This window comes from Coregonus clupeaformis, unplaced genomic scaffold, assembly GCF_020615455.1.
Source record: "Coregonus clupeaformis isolate EN_2021a unplaced genomic scaffold, ASM2061545v1 scaf0025, whole genome shotgun sequence".
Taxonomy (NCBI): domain Eukaryota; kingdom Metazoa; phylum Chordata; class Actinopteri; order Salmoniformes; family Salmonidae; genus Coregonus; species Coregonus clupeaformis.
In genome coordinates, this window is record NW_025533480.1 from 456,405 (window position 1) to 471,964 (window position 15,560).

The 15,560-nt window shown below is 43.6% G+C and overlaps 1 protein-coding gene across 1 annotated transcript; it reads right to left on the reverse strand.

The window, feature by feature from the left end:
- Positions 1-1,490: 1,490 nt before the first annotated feature.
- LOC121543661 (synaptophysin-like protein 1) lies at positions 1,491-12,535 on the reverse strand. The gene is made up of 5 exons (XM_041853704.1): positions 12,009-12,535; positions 10,190-10,308; positions 8,297-8,501; positions 3,243-3,434; positions 1,491-3,006 (listed from the first exon to the last, which is right to left on the reverse strand). Exons 1-5 carry the CDS (start codon positions 12,078-12,080, stop codon positions 2,866-2,868), a joined length of 729 nt encoding a protein of 242 aa, XP_041709638.1. The 5' UTR covers positions 12,081-12,535; the 3' UTR covers positions 1,491-2,865.
- Positions 12,536-15,560: the final 3,025 nt, after the last annotated feature.

Consider the following 15,560-nt stretch of genomic DNA (forward strand, 5'->3'; position numbering starts at 1 on the left):
TATCTTTCAGCTTTGACAGATGCATGGAGGACACGGCTGGCTAACTCAATCTCAGTTCAACAACACTGTTCGCACGTGCCATTTTTATACAAATGGATGACAACATTGACGTGCACTTACTGTCAGAATAGTGTAATTTTGCTGCTCTGATAAAAGTTGACCAAGGTTTGCACAGGAACGTATCCGGATTTGGTAGCTGGCGATCCAATGTCGCCATTGCACTTCCTTCTTGTTGCTTGCTTTTTTCCTCTCCTTCGCAGTAAACTAAACGAGACGAGCGGCGCACCTGACGTCATTTTCGGTATGTTCCGTCTTCGCTCGGCCTCTGGCGGCAAGGAGTTGAAAGGTTGCAAAGGGGTGTGTGCGCCTCTGAAGTTCAAACGTTTGTTTTTCTGATACTAAATGACACGTGTGTTGTTTTTCTCAAATTGCAAGTCAGTTAAGAACAAATTCTTATTTACAATGACGGCCTACACCGGCCAAACCCGGACGACGCTGGGCCAATTGTGCGCCGCCCTATGTACTACAGACAAGAATATTCGACACTTTTGTACTACACAAACAAAATACCCTTTGCTGCCCATCCACATTATTATATCAAATGTCACTTTTGCTGATCACAAATTTGCCATAGGAATCATATAAAAATTGGTACAAGAGCACTTCAGCTCCATGGCACAACAACAAAATATGACCCAGCATTGACCTCTTGTGGTTGGAATTGGAAATAGCGTCTCCACTCAATGATGGACTGACAGTAGCCTACTACACACTGCACATTGGTATTGTGATGTCAATGTTTGTGAAAATATCCATACAGTCAGTACCCATACAACATTCAGCAAGTGATTGTTGGAGAAATGTGTGGATGAGTGGTCAAACCTGTGTTATATTTACAGACTGTGTTATAACATTAGTAATAGATCAGTGATATTAGGCTGTTGTGGAACGGGAACCAAAGCCAATAGGGCTCCATGCCTTCTGCATGTGTCACTGTGGCATACCACAGACCATATGACTGAGCATGTAACAGTGGTTCTCTAGCTGCAGGACACCACTGAGAGGAAGACTTGGGCCATGTTCCAATAGGCTACTATAATATTGCATAATTTCATCCTCCCCTTCCGTGAAGTAATTGTTGCTCTCAAAGACAGTCTGGTAGGTCTAAGCAATGATCACATAGATTTCAATTATCCAGTCATGTCAGATGAGTACTTTAAGGAAGGGCGGAATGATGCATTAAGGATGTCTGGGATCAGCTCAGACACACTGGAGCAGCTTCACCAGATAATGTACTGTTTGTTCTCCAGACAAACAGTAAACAGTGAGGTCACAGGACAGACCATGAAACAAAAGCTGTATTATGTCTTCAGGAGTCTTTGGGTCAGAAATCTCCCGCAACCTCCCCAGTATGGCTTGTAAATGAAGTAAATATTACCAGAGAGAGAGATCATTCTACTTTTATATGAAAAAAAAGGAAACACAGACTGTGAAATTCATTGTTTTTTATTCACAAAGAAAGAAGACGTTCATAATTTGCATGTTGTGGAAAGGACAGCTCTGTCTCTCTCCATAACGGGGCAGATACATAAAAATCCTCCATAAAGCTAAAGTTGATCTGATGATTACAAGAGGAAGACAGTAGCATAACCAGTATCTATATCAGACATTACAAACACACATACACACACTCAACGTTGGCCTTCCATACACAAGCACTTCAAGTTACACTTGTATTGTATCAAAGGTAATAACAGAAAATAGATCAGAAATGCAAAGGTAATGACAGGAAATAATAATTGAAAACATTATTTAAGCCATCATAAAAAAACAAGAGATTTCAAAACATAAAGCCAGCACATGCACAGACAGTGCACAATTTCTTAGTGGCTGTGGTTCAACAAACAACATAATACAAAGTACAAAAAACATGGAGCACTAAAGAACATAATAAAAAATCGGTCTTCGCAACAGAAGATGAGATTGAAAGATACAAGATCAAGATTGGAAAGTTCTACTTAATTTCAAGTGACACAAACGTTAAAATTGTTTTAAAAAATACAAATAAAGGGAACGCATAAGGCCAGCGGTACGTTCAGAGATCCTTGTGTAAATGGTGTGAAATGGCTAGTTAGTTAGCGGTGCGCGCTAGTAGCGTTTCAATTGGTGACGTCACTTGCTCTGAGACCTTGAAGTAGTTGTTTCCCTTGCTCTGCAAGGATCGCGGCTTTTGTGGAGCATTAGGTAATGATGCTTCGTGGGAGGCAGTTGTTGATGTGTTCAGAGGATCTCTGGTTCGAGCCCAGGTTGGGGCAAGGAGAGGGACGGAAGCAAGACTGCTACACTTGGCAAAAATAGGCAAGTGAGGACAGTTCATGATTCCTTCTAGGCCATGAGGTGAAAGGACGCATTGTTTAAGAATCTGAACTATCCCAGGTTAGGGTTTGGTAGAAATGCCCAGCACAAAGATAGTTGCAGGTCAAAGTGCACAAATGCTGTCAATGAGTCTGTACCACAGCTTAGGAGAACGTACCAGGGGTTCGTGGGGTTTACTGGTAAGAGAAGGCACCGGTTTAGAGGTTAGAGAAGGCACGAGGAGAGAAAGCATTGGCATGCTAAGGCACAGAAAGGCATGGGCCAATATTGGGACAGGTATTGAAGGCACAGATATATTCGACAAAGCATAGATATTGATAATTAAGGCACAGTGTAGATATGGCCCATTTCTACCCAGACAATCAGCAGGCAAGATGAAGCTGCCTATTACCTTAAATCTTATAGTGTATCTATCCAATCCTCTCAGAGCTACAGGAGTACTTAGGATGTGTATGGGGCTATTTTGGGCATTGGAAGTGGAGTAGACTATTAGATAGCAGCAGGGACTTGTTGTCCACGCCCGGCCCCAGCCCCCTGCTGGGCAGTGTACTTCTGAGAGTGCCAGCGGGTCTCCTTGTACACAAACCAGGTGTTGCCCGCCCACACGATCAGATTCAGGTACCCAAACACCTAGAGAAGAGAGGCAGAGATCGCTTTATTCAGAGTGCGACCATGTGATCAAACAGAAGTGAGCATGGCAAACACAGTATTTCTGTTGGATGTGCAGAAAAACTAAAGGAAAACGTTACATTTGATCTGTTTTTAATCTATGTAATTATCATGTAATTCAAGTGAATGTGAACTTGATTTGTTCTGATTAACAAGCATAATCTATAAGAAGATAAAAGAACGGTTGAGTTACTCACCACAGAGACATTGAGGGTGCGCATGTTGGCGAAGTCAGTGACCTCGCAGGCCACGTCAGTCTCCTTGCAGAGTGCCAGTGTGGAGGTGATGCCCACTGTCCCGGTGGCATCCTTCACGTTCTGCAGCCCCTTGGCCCATGCTGAGGAACACACCAGCCACAGGAAGGCAATCGCTGCTGTCAGACCAAAATCCTGGGGGGAGAGAGGGAACCAAAATAATCATCACTTAGATGGAACCACTTTGTTTCAGCAAGGTTTAAAATGGTTAAGGAAGTACATTCAATTGTAGCCTGATCCCTGATCGGTTTGTGATGTCTTGCTTGGCGTGACAATGACCAGAGGAGTTATCAAGACAGAATAAACAGATGTAGGACCACACCAAATGAATTGTTCACATCCTACTGGAAGATATGCATGAATAACTCAAGACATTGGCTTAAAACGTGTAGGCCTATTTATTTATAGTGTTTTTTTGGACAGGGACGATGTACAACAAAACATACGTCTCAGATCACTGAGAAATAATGTGTTGCACCAGATTTCATTTATCGCTCATTTCCATCTGCAGTCCCCAGGCAGGTGAACATATTAAAATGAAAACATTATATACAAACAGGCAACATACATACATCAGACATAAAATAACAGAGGTCAGGACATAGACACATTTTATTTATGTAAACGGGAGACTTCTGCTATTCAAAACTGATTTGCGGTATATATTCAGGAACAAATTACCATGTGGTATTAACAACATCAAGGACAAGCGTTTTCTGATCCACAAGGAAAAATGGGCAGCTGATATTTGGTTTAAACCTAAACTTAGAACCAGGGGTTGGTACCGGTTCAGGGAACAGAACAGAAAACGGTAAAATAATGACATTTTTTGAGGAACAGAACCAGAACCGAGAACGAAAGTGATCTAATACTGTTCCGGAACAGAACCATTATTTTAAAAGCATGGGAACGTTCTGGGCATTTTTTTTTGTCCCACAAAAAACACAACAAAGTGCCTATGCAAAGCCCTCACTCTGTCACTCAGAAATTCAGTGTCTGCCTGCCTGCCAGCTGGAAATATTTGCCAGTGTGTCACACCCTGGCTCTGGGACTCTATATGTTGAGCCAGGGTGTGTTCATTCTATGTGTTCATTTTCTATGTTGGGTATTCTAGTTTGTTTTATTCTATGTTTGACGATGTGACTCCCAATCAGAGGCAACGAGTGTCAGCTGTTTGCTGGTTGTCTCTGATTGGGAGCCATATTTAAACTGTATGTTTTCCCTTGGGTGTTGTGGGTTTTTGTTCCGTGTCGGTATTGTTAACCGTGGACTTCACGAGTCGTGTTTTGTTTGATACTTTAATTAAATAAAGTCATGTTTGTTTCACACGCTGCGCCTTGGTCCGCTTCCTTAGACGATCGTGACAGAAAAACCCACCGTAAAAGGACCAAGCAGCGTGTCCAGGAGCAGGCAGACTGGACATGGGAGGAAGCGCCAGGAAAGGAGATGGAGAGGCTGGCGATGGCCCAGGTGGGCAAAGTGTGGTCCTGGGAGGACATGCTCGGGGGCAAGGGACCTTGGGGTAGGATCAAGGCCCTGGCGAGAGAGGAGCAGCGGCGTCAGCAGTGCCATCGTCGGACGGACGAGAGGCACCCCCAATAATTTTTAGGGGGGCACACGGCATGGGCGACTGGGCAGCAGGAGGCTGCCACAGGGCGAAATAGGAGACGAGGAGAGAAGGCCACCGGGTTACGGGAGCCATTGGCGAGAGGAGGGAAGGAAGTTGTAGAGGCACGGCGAGAGGTACTGAGGTGTATTGCCAGTCCGGTCCGGCCCGTTCCTGATCCCCGTTTAAAGCCAGTGGTGTGTGTTCCCAGTACGGTCCGGCCTGTTCCTGCTCCACGCACCAAGCCTACGGTGTGCGTCGACAGCCCAGCCCAGCCTGTCCCTGCTCCACGCACCAAGCCTACGGTGTGCGTCGCCAGCCCAGCCCGGCCTGTCCCCGCTCCACGCAACAAGCCTACGGTGTGCGTCGACAGCCCAGCCCGGCCTGTTCCCGCTCCACGCACCAAGCCTACGGTGTGCGTCGCCAGCCCAGCCCGGCCTGTCCCTGCTCCACGCACCAAGCCTACGGTGTGCGTCGCCAGCCCAGCCCGGCCTGTCCCTGCTCCACGCAACAAGCCTACGGTGTGCGTCGACAGCCCAGCCCGGCCTGTTCCCGCTCCACGCACCAAGCCTACGGTGTGCGTCGCCAGCCCAGCCCGGCCTGTCCCTGCTCCACGCACCAAGCCTACGGTGTGCGTCGACAGCCCAGCCCGGCCTGTCCCTGCTCCACGCACCAAGCCTACGGTGTGCGTCGCCAGCCCGGTCCGGCCTGTCCCTGCTCCACGCACCAAGCCTACGGTGTGCGTCGCCAGCCCGGTCCGGCCTGTTCCTGCCACCCGCACCAAGTCTACGGTGTGCGTCGCCAGCCCGGTCCGGCCTGTTCCTGCCACTCGCACCAAACCTACGGTGCGGGTCGCCAGCCCGACCCGGCCTGTTCCTGCCACTCGCACCAAGCCAGGGGTGCGAGTTGTCAGCCTGGTAAGGCCCATTCCTCCTCCACGCACCAGGCCAGGGGTGCGCGTCGTCAGCCTGGTAAGGCCCGTTCCTCCTCCACGCACCAGGCCAGGGGTGCGAGTCGACAGACTGGACCAGGGGCGCATTGGGGGGTGTATTGAAGGGTGCTGGTCAAGGCCGGAGCCAGAACCGCCACCGAGGAGGTAGGCCCGCCCAGCCCTCCCCTGTTTTGTTTAGTTGAGGCGCCTTTAGGGGGGGGTACTGTCACACCCTGGCTCTGGGACTCTATATGTTGAGCCAGGGTGTGTTCATTCTATGTGTTCATTTTCTATGTTGGGTATTCTAGTTTGTTTTATTCTATGTTTGACGATGTGACTCCCAATCAGAGGCAACGAGTGTCAGCTGTTTGCTGGTTGTCTCTGATTGGGAGCCATATTTAAACTGTATGTTTTCCCTTGGGTGTTGTGGGTTTTTGTTCCGTGTCGGTATTGTTAACCGTGGACTTCACGAGTCGTGTTTTGTTTGATACTTTAATTAAATAAAGTCATGTTTGTTTCACACGCTGCGCCTTGGTCCGCTTCCTTAGACGATCGTGACACAGTGTGTGTGTGTAGGCTACCTGCCCCTCCATTCCCTCCAAAGCATAGTCTACTGTAGCTACTGAAGTTACACACGTGATTCAGAAATTAGGGAGAGAGAGATTTTTAATTAGAGAAGAATGGATTAACTTTTTCAATGCTAGTTAAGGATACACGTTTCAAATTGGATTAATTAACCAAAAAAAGGTAAGACGTGTTTTTGATTTAATTCTGGTGCCGCTCTGCGCACACAAGCTTGTTAGCTAGTTAGCTCTGGTCTAGCTCTCAAACACGCTAGGCGGCATTATAATGGAACTGATAGTCATGAATTTATTTTTATTTTTTTTGGTCATTTAGCAGACGCTACAGTGAGTGAGTGCATACATTTTTCATACTGGCCCCCCGTGGGAATCGAACCCACAACCCTGGCGTTGCAAACGCCATGCTCTACCAACTGAGCTACACGAGGCCCAAGGGCTAGCTCTGGTCCAACGTTAGTTAAGCCAACTCTCTGAAGTTCAAAGACATTCATAGTTCCTTCATAGATGCCACTCCTCCTAGGTAGAATTATGTGGGCCTAATTCAGATAATGCATGTCATAACAACAAGATGCCCAGCGCTTTATGCCCAGCGCTCTCCTCACCTGTAAAATTTCAGTCGCATCTCGCACCCTACACTAGACTTGTCTGTCCAATGCATGTACATACTGCAGCTTGCCTGCTCCATAGCAAGCTGCTCTATCCATTGGTGAAATAATTTAATGTCGAGCTAAATATATACAGTATACAAAAAATGATTTCAGAGGTTTAAAAAGGAACAGAAAGGAACGATTTAAACCTTTACTTTTTGGGGGGTTCAAACCGGTTCAGAACTTTATTTTGCTGGTCGGAACAGTGGAACGGAACAAAATAAAAAATGGTTCTGTTCAGAACGAAACGATTGGAAAATAATTTTGGTTCCAACCCCTGCTTAGAACGTAAACTCTCATCAAAGAGAACTACACCCCTGAACCATATGTCCGCCTGAACCTAACAAAAAGCCAAAGGTCCGTTTGTGCACACGTCAGATCCGGCACCCTCCCTCTGGCTATAGAGACAGGTAGATTTAACAGATTGCCTGAAGAAAATAGAATTTGCCTAATGTGTGATCTTGGGGAAATCGAAAACAAAATCCATTTAGTGTTTTATTGCCCTCTGTATAATGATCTCAGACGTTCTTTGATGATCTGAGACATTCTTTTTTGTAACATTTTTGGTGATAACCCTGAAGTATTTTGGTTACGGGACAAGCAGAGGTTTGAATTTTGTTTCAGACAGGGTGTGTTTGAGATTGCTCAGTTTGTTCACAATGCCTAGAGGAGAAGGAGAAATGTACTGTTTGTGTAGTGTAGCTGTACTTAAAATCAAATCACATTTTATTTGTCACATGTGCCGAATACAACAGGTGTAGACCTTACAGTGAAATGCTTACTTACAAGCCCTTAACCAACAATGCAGTTTTAAGAAAAATAAGTGTTAAGTAAAAAATAGATAAGTATGTTAAATAAATAAAAAATTAAAGAGCAGCAGTAAAATAACAGCAGCGAGGCTATATACAGGCTATATACAGGGGGTACCGGTACAGAGTCAATGTGCGGGGGCACAGGTTAGTCGAGGTAATTGAGGTAATATGTACATGTAGGTAGAGTTAATTATGAGTATAATTTGTCAAATGTTATTTTGTTTTGAGCACAAGGAAAATGGTACTGTGTTTAGTAGTGTCTTATAAGCCCATGTGGGCTGGGCACCGGTAGGTGTATGACATTTAAATAAATCATATAAATCAAAATCAAATATTAATTATTATTAATTACATATTAATTTCAAGTCACATATGAGGATCTCAATCTAGGTTTTGTCCTTTTACTTTCCCAGTACTCACAAACATGGGGCCGAAGTCGGAGTCCTTGTACACGTGCATGTAGCCCAGGTAGACCAGCAACGCCACCATAGAGTACAGGAAGCAGATGATGGCCACGCCCACAAAGAACTGGGCCGAGGAGGCGGAGTCTCCCACCAGGTGGGTGACGGGCACAGAGTGGTTACACAGAGTGGTGTTGCCCTCCACTAGAGCAACCAGGTTTAACCTGGGGACACAACACAGCTTTACACTTCAGTGTAAATCTATACTTAACATAGCAGAGTTTTCCAGAGTGTTTCAGTAAGAGATCAGTGTCACACTGTAAATATACTGAACAAAAATATAAATGCAACATGCAACAATTTCAAAGATTTTACTGAGTTACAGTTCATAAGGAAATAAGTCAATTGAAATAAATTCATTAGGCCCCAATCTATGGATTTCACATGACTGAGAATACAGTCACAGATACCTTTAACAAAAGGTAGGGGCTTGGATCAGAAAACCAGACAGTATCTGGTGTGACCACAATTTGCCTCATGCAGTGCTACACATCTCCTTCGCAGACTGTTGATTGTGGCCTGTGGAATGTTGTCCCACTCCTCTCAATGGCTGTGCGAAGTTAATGGATATTGGTGGAAACTGGAACACGCTGTTGTACACGTCAATCCAGAGCATCCCAAACATGCTCAATAGGTGACATGTCTGGTGAGTATGCAGGCCATGGAAAAACTGGGACATTTTCAGTTTCCAAGAATTGTGTACAGATGCTTACGACATGGTGCCCTGCATTATCATGCTGAAACATGAGGTGATGGTGGCGGATGAATGGCACGACAATGGGCCTCAGGATCTTGTCACGGTATCTCTGTGCATTAAAATTGCCATTGATAAAAGGCAATTGTGTTCGTTATCCATAGCTTATGCCTGCCCATACAATAACCCCATCGCCACCATGGGGCACTCCGTTCACAACGTTGACATCAGCAAACCGCTCGCCCACACAACGGCATACACGTGGTCTGCGGTTGTGAGGCCGGTTGGACGTACTGCCAAATTCTGTAAAACGATGTTGGAGGCGGCTAATGGTAGAGAAATTAACATTCAATTCTCTGGCAACAACTCTGGTGGACATTCCTGCAGTCATTATGCCAATTGCACGCTCCCTCAAAACTTGAAACATATGTGGCATTGTGTTGTGTGACAAAACTTCACATTTTAGAGTGGCCTTTTATTGTCCTTAGCACAAGGTGCACCTGTGTAATGATCATGCTGTTTAAATAGCTTATTGATATGCCAAACCTGTCAGGTGGATGGATTGTCTTGGCAAAGGAGAAATGCTCACTAACAGGGATGTAAACAAATTTGTGCACAAACTTTGAGAGAAATAAGCTTTTTGTGCATTGAAAATTTCTGGGATCTTTTATTTCAGCTCATGAAACATGGGACCAACTTATACCCTGGGGATATAGAATGACAATAACAAGAGGATAGATGGAGACTATATATTGTCAACATTTCAGCTGCAAATCTTCCTGGTTGACAATTAAAAAGTATCCATTGTGTCATCTAGTTTAACCTGATACATCTTCACTGTACAGGTTACTTCCTGTTTGTGTGTCATACTACACCTGGAATAAACCCCAGTCATTACACTGCACAAGAAAACACTCATCCAGTTTAATTTAGGAAATAATCAGTTGAGGTCATGGGGTCAAGTTGTTTCCTCCACCATGAACATTCTCCTACAGATGGTATCCATACAACAACTTCCTTCACAGTTCCAGCAGGATATCTGATAACACATCAAGGCATTTCAAATATTTCAAAAGGGGTCTTATTTGCAGTTGGGTCTGATAGTTGTAGGGGTATCAACCACAGTAACACACAGAGAGAGGACTGACAGACACCCACCTGAAGGGATAGCTAAAAGTAGCATTCAGCGTCTCGTTCCTTCCTTCGCTGCAGAAGAGTGACACGATATTCCTGCCAGAATACCCCCCACAGCTCCCAAATGCAAAGATGGCTGTCAGCTGTTTAAAACAGAGAGAGAGATAGATTGAGAGATATATATCATGTAAACAGTTTTACCTGAGCAGGGAGAAGGGGGAAACATTGCTTACATTGGACATACTGTAATATACTGTAGTAGACCAGCTATGGGGGCTGTTTTGATTAATGGAATGAAATAATTGAAGAGCATGCATTCAGCATCACACCCAACAGTAAGCCTGCCAAGAACAAGAAGGATCTAACGGTCTACATAAAGATCTGTTTTGATCCTCTTTTCATTCTCTCTGCTGCAAGCTATGTTGTTCTCTGTTGATGCTCTCTCTCTCTCTCTAGATGTAGGCTAGAGGGATTTAGAGGTTAATAATACATACACACACATCCAGAGGGTTGAGCCCAATAGTCCTCAACTGCACCTTCAGAATGAATCAGTTCCGGGTACAAGTTGCCCCTAAGCCCAGATCTAGGATCAGCTTGACCTTTTATGAATCCAAATGTAACTAATAGGACAAGAAACACATGACTGGCCTTAGATCAGTGTCTAGGGGGAACTTAAAAATACTTAATGGCTGTGCCTCCATTTTGGTTCCGGAGAGGCCCTTCTTTCTCTCCATTCTCCAGATGTTCTCATTTCACAGTGTGTCAACTTCCTGTTGACTGACTACCTCATTGTAGCAACTTGTGCCATCCCACAACAATTAACATCTAGTGAGCACTGAAAATGCACAGACAGAGACAACAGCCTGCTATGTAAAAGTCTATGGTCAGATGACTAGGGTGTTGCTGCCTGTCTGGCCTGCAGCCTGTATCTTGAAGGATTTGCACAGTGAGAGAGAGAGAACAGCTGAATTGTTAACCTAATTTTCTCCTGCATAGCTACACAGGATTCCTTTGACCGAGTTATGCAGACACTACATGTGAGAAGACAGATTTTCGGGATGTCTCATAGCTCGGCCACCTCCCACTGCAGATGGGGACCGCCGACATCGGCGGATGCAGTGGATTGAGACGCAGCCCAGATATCTCTAGTTTAAATGGACTGATTTTGATGGGGAGTTTTTATTATGTTACTTAGATTGAGTCAATAGGGTGCGTCAATATACTCTTATGGATTTTTAAGTTCTGCAAAACCTGTCAGATTGATTGGGTGCAAATAAAATAACATTTTCTTCTAGGTGTCAGATTATGTCAGGAGCACAGTTTCCTGACCCAAAAACTGCAAGTTACCTTCAAGATAATGATTGTATATGCTGGGTAATATTTAAGTGAATTATTACTGAGAGACTAATTAATGTATAACACCTTGTCTTTCATTTGAAGGGCAGGCACAGGGTTTTGTACAGGGACATTTCAAAACCATGCCAGTACAAACTGATCCAGCCCTTAGCCCCTACTGTAGCAGACTGCATGAAATGGAGAGTTGAATGAATGTCATACTGTAGGCTATCATTATTTTGTCATTGCAGAATCAGGAGGAAAGAGACTGACAAAATAAAACAAAACTGTGACACATTAGTTTATGAATAACTGATGAAAGCTTGTATGGTTTGCTCCAACATGCAATATGATTGAAATGCAAAAATGCGTGATATACAGTACATGTCTTTTCTCTTTTATTTTCTCAGGCCACAGCCCCGAACTAGAGTGAAAAATCCCTCGGCTATTAGAACTGTTGAGCTGCAGACTTTCTCCAGTAGGATTCCTGACAGTGTAGCCTACTTACCCATTCAACAAATTTGATGAACCCCAGCGGTTCCTTGAGAGGCGCCAAGTTCAGTCGAAATCCTGTCATCATCTCCCCCGACTCCCCACCTATCTAAATATTATCTGAATGAAGTTTAAGTATATGTTGCTAGAAAGTAACCAAACAAGTTTCAATAAGTTTAACAGAATGACGTGGTACTGCGCGCAATGGCTTTGTGTGCTCCGTTTTGGTGATGCCTGTCCCTCCTACGCAAATAACGGAGGCTACTGTTGAAAAGAACGATGAAAAACGGTCAAAACGTGCCTTTACAGATGAGTTTATACTCTCTCGGTAGATAGTTGCAATTTGAATCAACCAGGATTAGGTCTACTTAACAAATCCTAAATTGGCTAAACAAAGGATAGACCAATGATAGAAAGCAACGGTTCTCTCAACTGCGCGTGTTGAATGTCTTATCCCAAAGACTGCAGATGACTGTCTTGTCTTCCCAATAAGCTGCTGAACCTTCGGTCTCTGTTTGGAAAAATCTTTCGGTCTCTTGTTGCAAGTTTCTGCTGCTCTAGTCATGTGACTTGAAAGAAAATCACCAAACCAAGAATTCTCTAAATTCCTTCACATAATATAGGGCATTGAGCGGTTCAGAAGAAGCATATAGAGTGGTCTATATGTCAAAAGCAGTGAAGTCTGACCTCAATTGTATTGTACAGTATGTACAGTACTACTCAGAGAAAAATATTGGTGCAGATTACTGATCTGACTTTACCAATGACAAACATATTTGAATGAATATATGATGTCTATGGAACTCAATCATGAGGGGCCCATTGGAGGAACCCCGCCAATAAACAGAGAACAGAACACAATAAATTGTTTTTTATTCAAAGATTCACACATAAATTAGTTCTTCAACATGTGAGATCAAAATTATTTAATTACATGCTAGTGCATTGAGGAAACCATATTATAATGATTTGACAGCAGCTAGAGAAGGGTATAGATTCCCTTGTAAATCAAGGGCCTCCTGAGTGGCGCAGTGGTCTAAGGCACTGCATTGCAGTGCTTGAGGTGTCAATACAGACCTGGGTTTGATCCCAGGCTTTACTTGGCTCATTGCGCTCTAGCAGCCAACAAGTGCTCAGCATGCACTTGTTGGCTGCTTTTCCTTCATCCTGCGGTCCAACTCATCCCAAACCATCTCAATTGGGTTGAGGTCGGGTGATTGTGGAGGCCAGATCATCTGATGCAGCACTCCATCACTCTCCTTGGTCAAATAGCCCTTACACAGCCTGGAGGTGTGTTTTGAGTCATTGCCCTGTTGAAAAACAAATGATAGTCCCACTAAGCGCAAACCAGATGGGATGGCGTATCACTGCAGAATGCTGTGGTAGCCATGCTGGTTAAGTGTGCCTTGAATTCTAAATAAATCAGACAGTGTCACCAGCAAAGCACCCCCACACCATCACACCTCCTCCTCCATACTTCACGGTGGGAACCACACATGCGGAGTTAATCCGTTCACCTACACGGCGGTTGGAACCAAAAATCTCAAATTTGGACTCATCAGATCAAAGGACAGATTTCCACCAGTCTAATTGCTCGTGTTTCTTGGCCCAAGCAAGTCTCTTCTTCTTACTGGTGTCCTTTAGTAGTGGTTTCTTTGCAGCAATTCGACCATGAAGGCCTGATTCACACAGTCTCCTCTGAACAGTGCAATATGAGGTGCAGTTAACTCTAATGAACTTATCCTCTGCAGCAGAGGTAACTCTGGGTCTTCCTTTCCTGTGGCGGTCCTCATGAGAGCCAGTTTCATCATAGCGCTTGATGTTTTTTGCGACTGCACTTGAAGAAACGTTCAAAGTTATTGAAATGTTCCAGATTGACTGACTTTCATGTCTTAAAGTAATGATGGACTGTCGTTTCTCTTTGCTTATTTGAGCTGTTCTTGCCATAATATGGACTTGGTCTTTTACCAAATAGGGCTGTCTTCTGTATACCACCCCTACCTTGTCACAAAACAACTGATTGGCTCAAACGCATTAAGGAAAGAAATTCCACAAATTAACTTTTAACAAGGCACACCTGTTAATTGAAATGCATTCCAGGTGACTACCCCATGAAGCTGCTTGAGAGAATGCCATGAGTGTGCAAAGCTGTCATCAAGGCAAAGGGTAGCTACTTTGAAGAATCTCAAATATAAAATATATTTTCATTTGTTTAACACTTTTTTTGGTTACTACATGATTCCATGTGTTATTTCATCGTTTTGATGTCTTCACTTTTATTCTACAATGTAGAAAATAGTAAAAATAAAGAAAAACCCTGGAATGAGTAGGTGTGTCCAAACTTTTGCCTGGTCCTGTATATTAAATCAAACATTTCAATTTGACAGGATGGTGTTTTTAATATGTAGACATTGTAACAGTAATGTTAGTTTAAAATATCAGAAATTCAGTTTTGGGAAACAATTTGGTACAACCAACATAACAAAAATAGAATTCGCAAGTATTATTTTCAATACCGCGTTCACACAACACTCCAGCAGGATTGCAAAATTCCAGTAATCACGAAATCCTGGTTAGAGGATCCGGATTCCCTGCGTATTCCCTCCTGATTCCCGGAATATTTAACTTGATTTCTGGAAAACCTGGGAATTTTGGTAAAATTACCAGAATTTTGCAACACTACTCTACACACAAACAAACATTTGCTAAAAGCTGACATAACACCTGTCTTACAACAAACAAGCAGTGTGGAGGATTCTGTATTGGTAGAAAATGGGAATTAGACAAAAATACTACTAATAATAATAATATCGCTATCTCTCCCTACCCTGCCCTCCCGCAGTATAATTAAGTTGTTATATACATGTGAGAAGACAGTTTGGCCAAGTCCTTTTAAATATGAAGATTTACTGCAAATATTCTGGCAATATTTACCTTTGTCATAAAAACAGTGTGATTTCTGAGGTAAGAACCAACCAAGACGGTATCAAAATAGTCAAATCAAGCTCTACGGAAATGTTCCACATAATTCAATAACAGTGACAAATGCCTCCTTGTTCTCTAAATCAAAGAAAATGTATGTGTAACAAATATATTTGTACTTTTACACAAATAAAAGGTGCCACAAATAGAGAGATTTGACTCTGTGGGAGTCCAAAATGGCACCCTATTCCCTATACAGTGCACTACTTTTTACTAGTCAAAAGAAGTGTACTATAAAGGGAATAGGGTGCCATTTCAGACATGCAGTTCTGTAGATAGTGTTTTAGCAACATGATTAGTTGGTTTCTAGATGGCAACTTGCCCACGTGTGGGTAGTGTCTTGTAAAGAACCAGGGAAAAAAACGTATTTAAAAAAGGCCAACAACTTAAAAGGTAGAGTATGTGTTCCCCTGATCAGCAAATGCATTTGCATAAAGGAATACAACGTTCCTTTAAAGGAGGAAACTGTCAGCACGCACACACAACATCCACACTCAAGAACATTAAACAGACCTCTCAGTTTTAGAACCACACAAAGTTCGGGAACTTTCATGAACACAGTATAAACAGTATCTCCTTTCCTGTG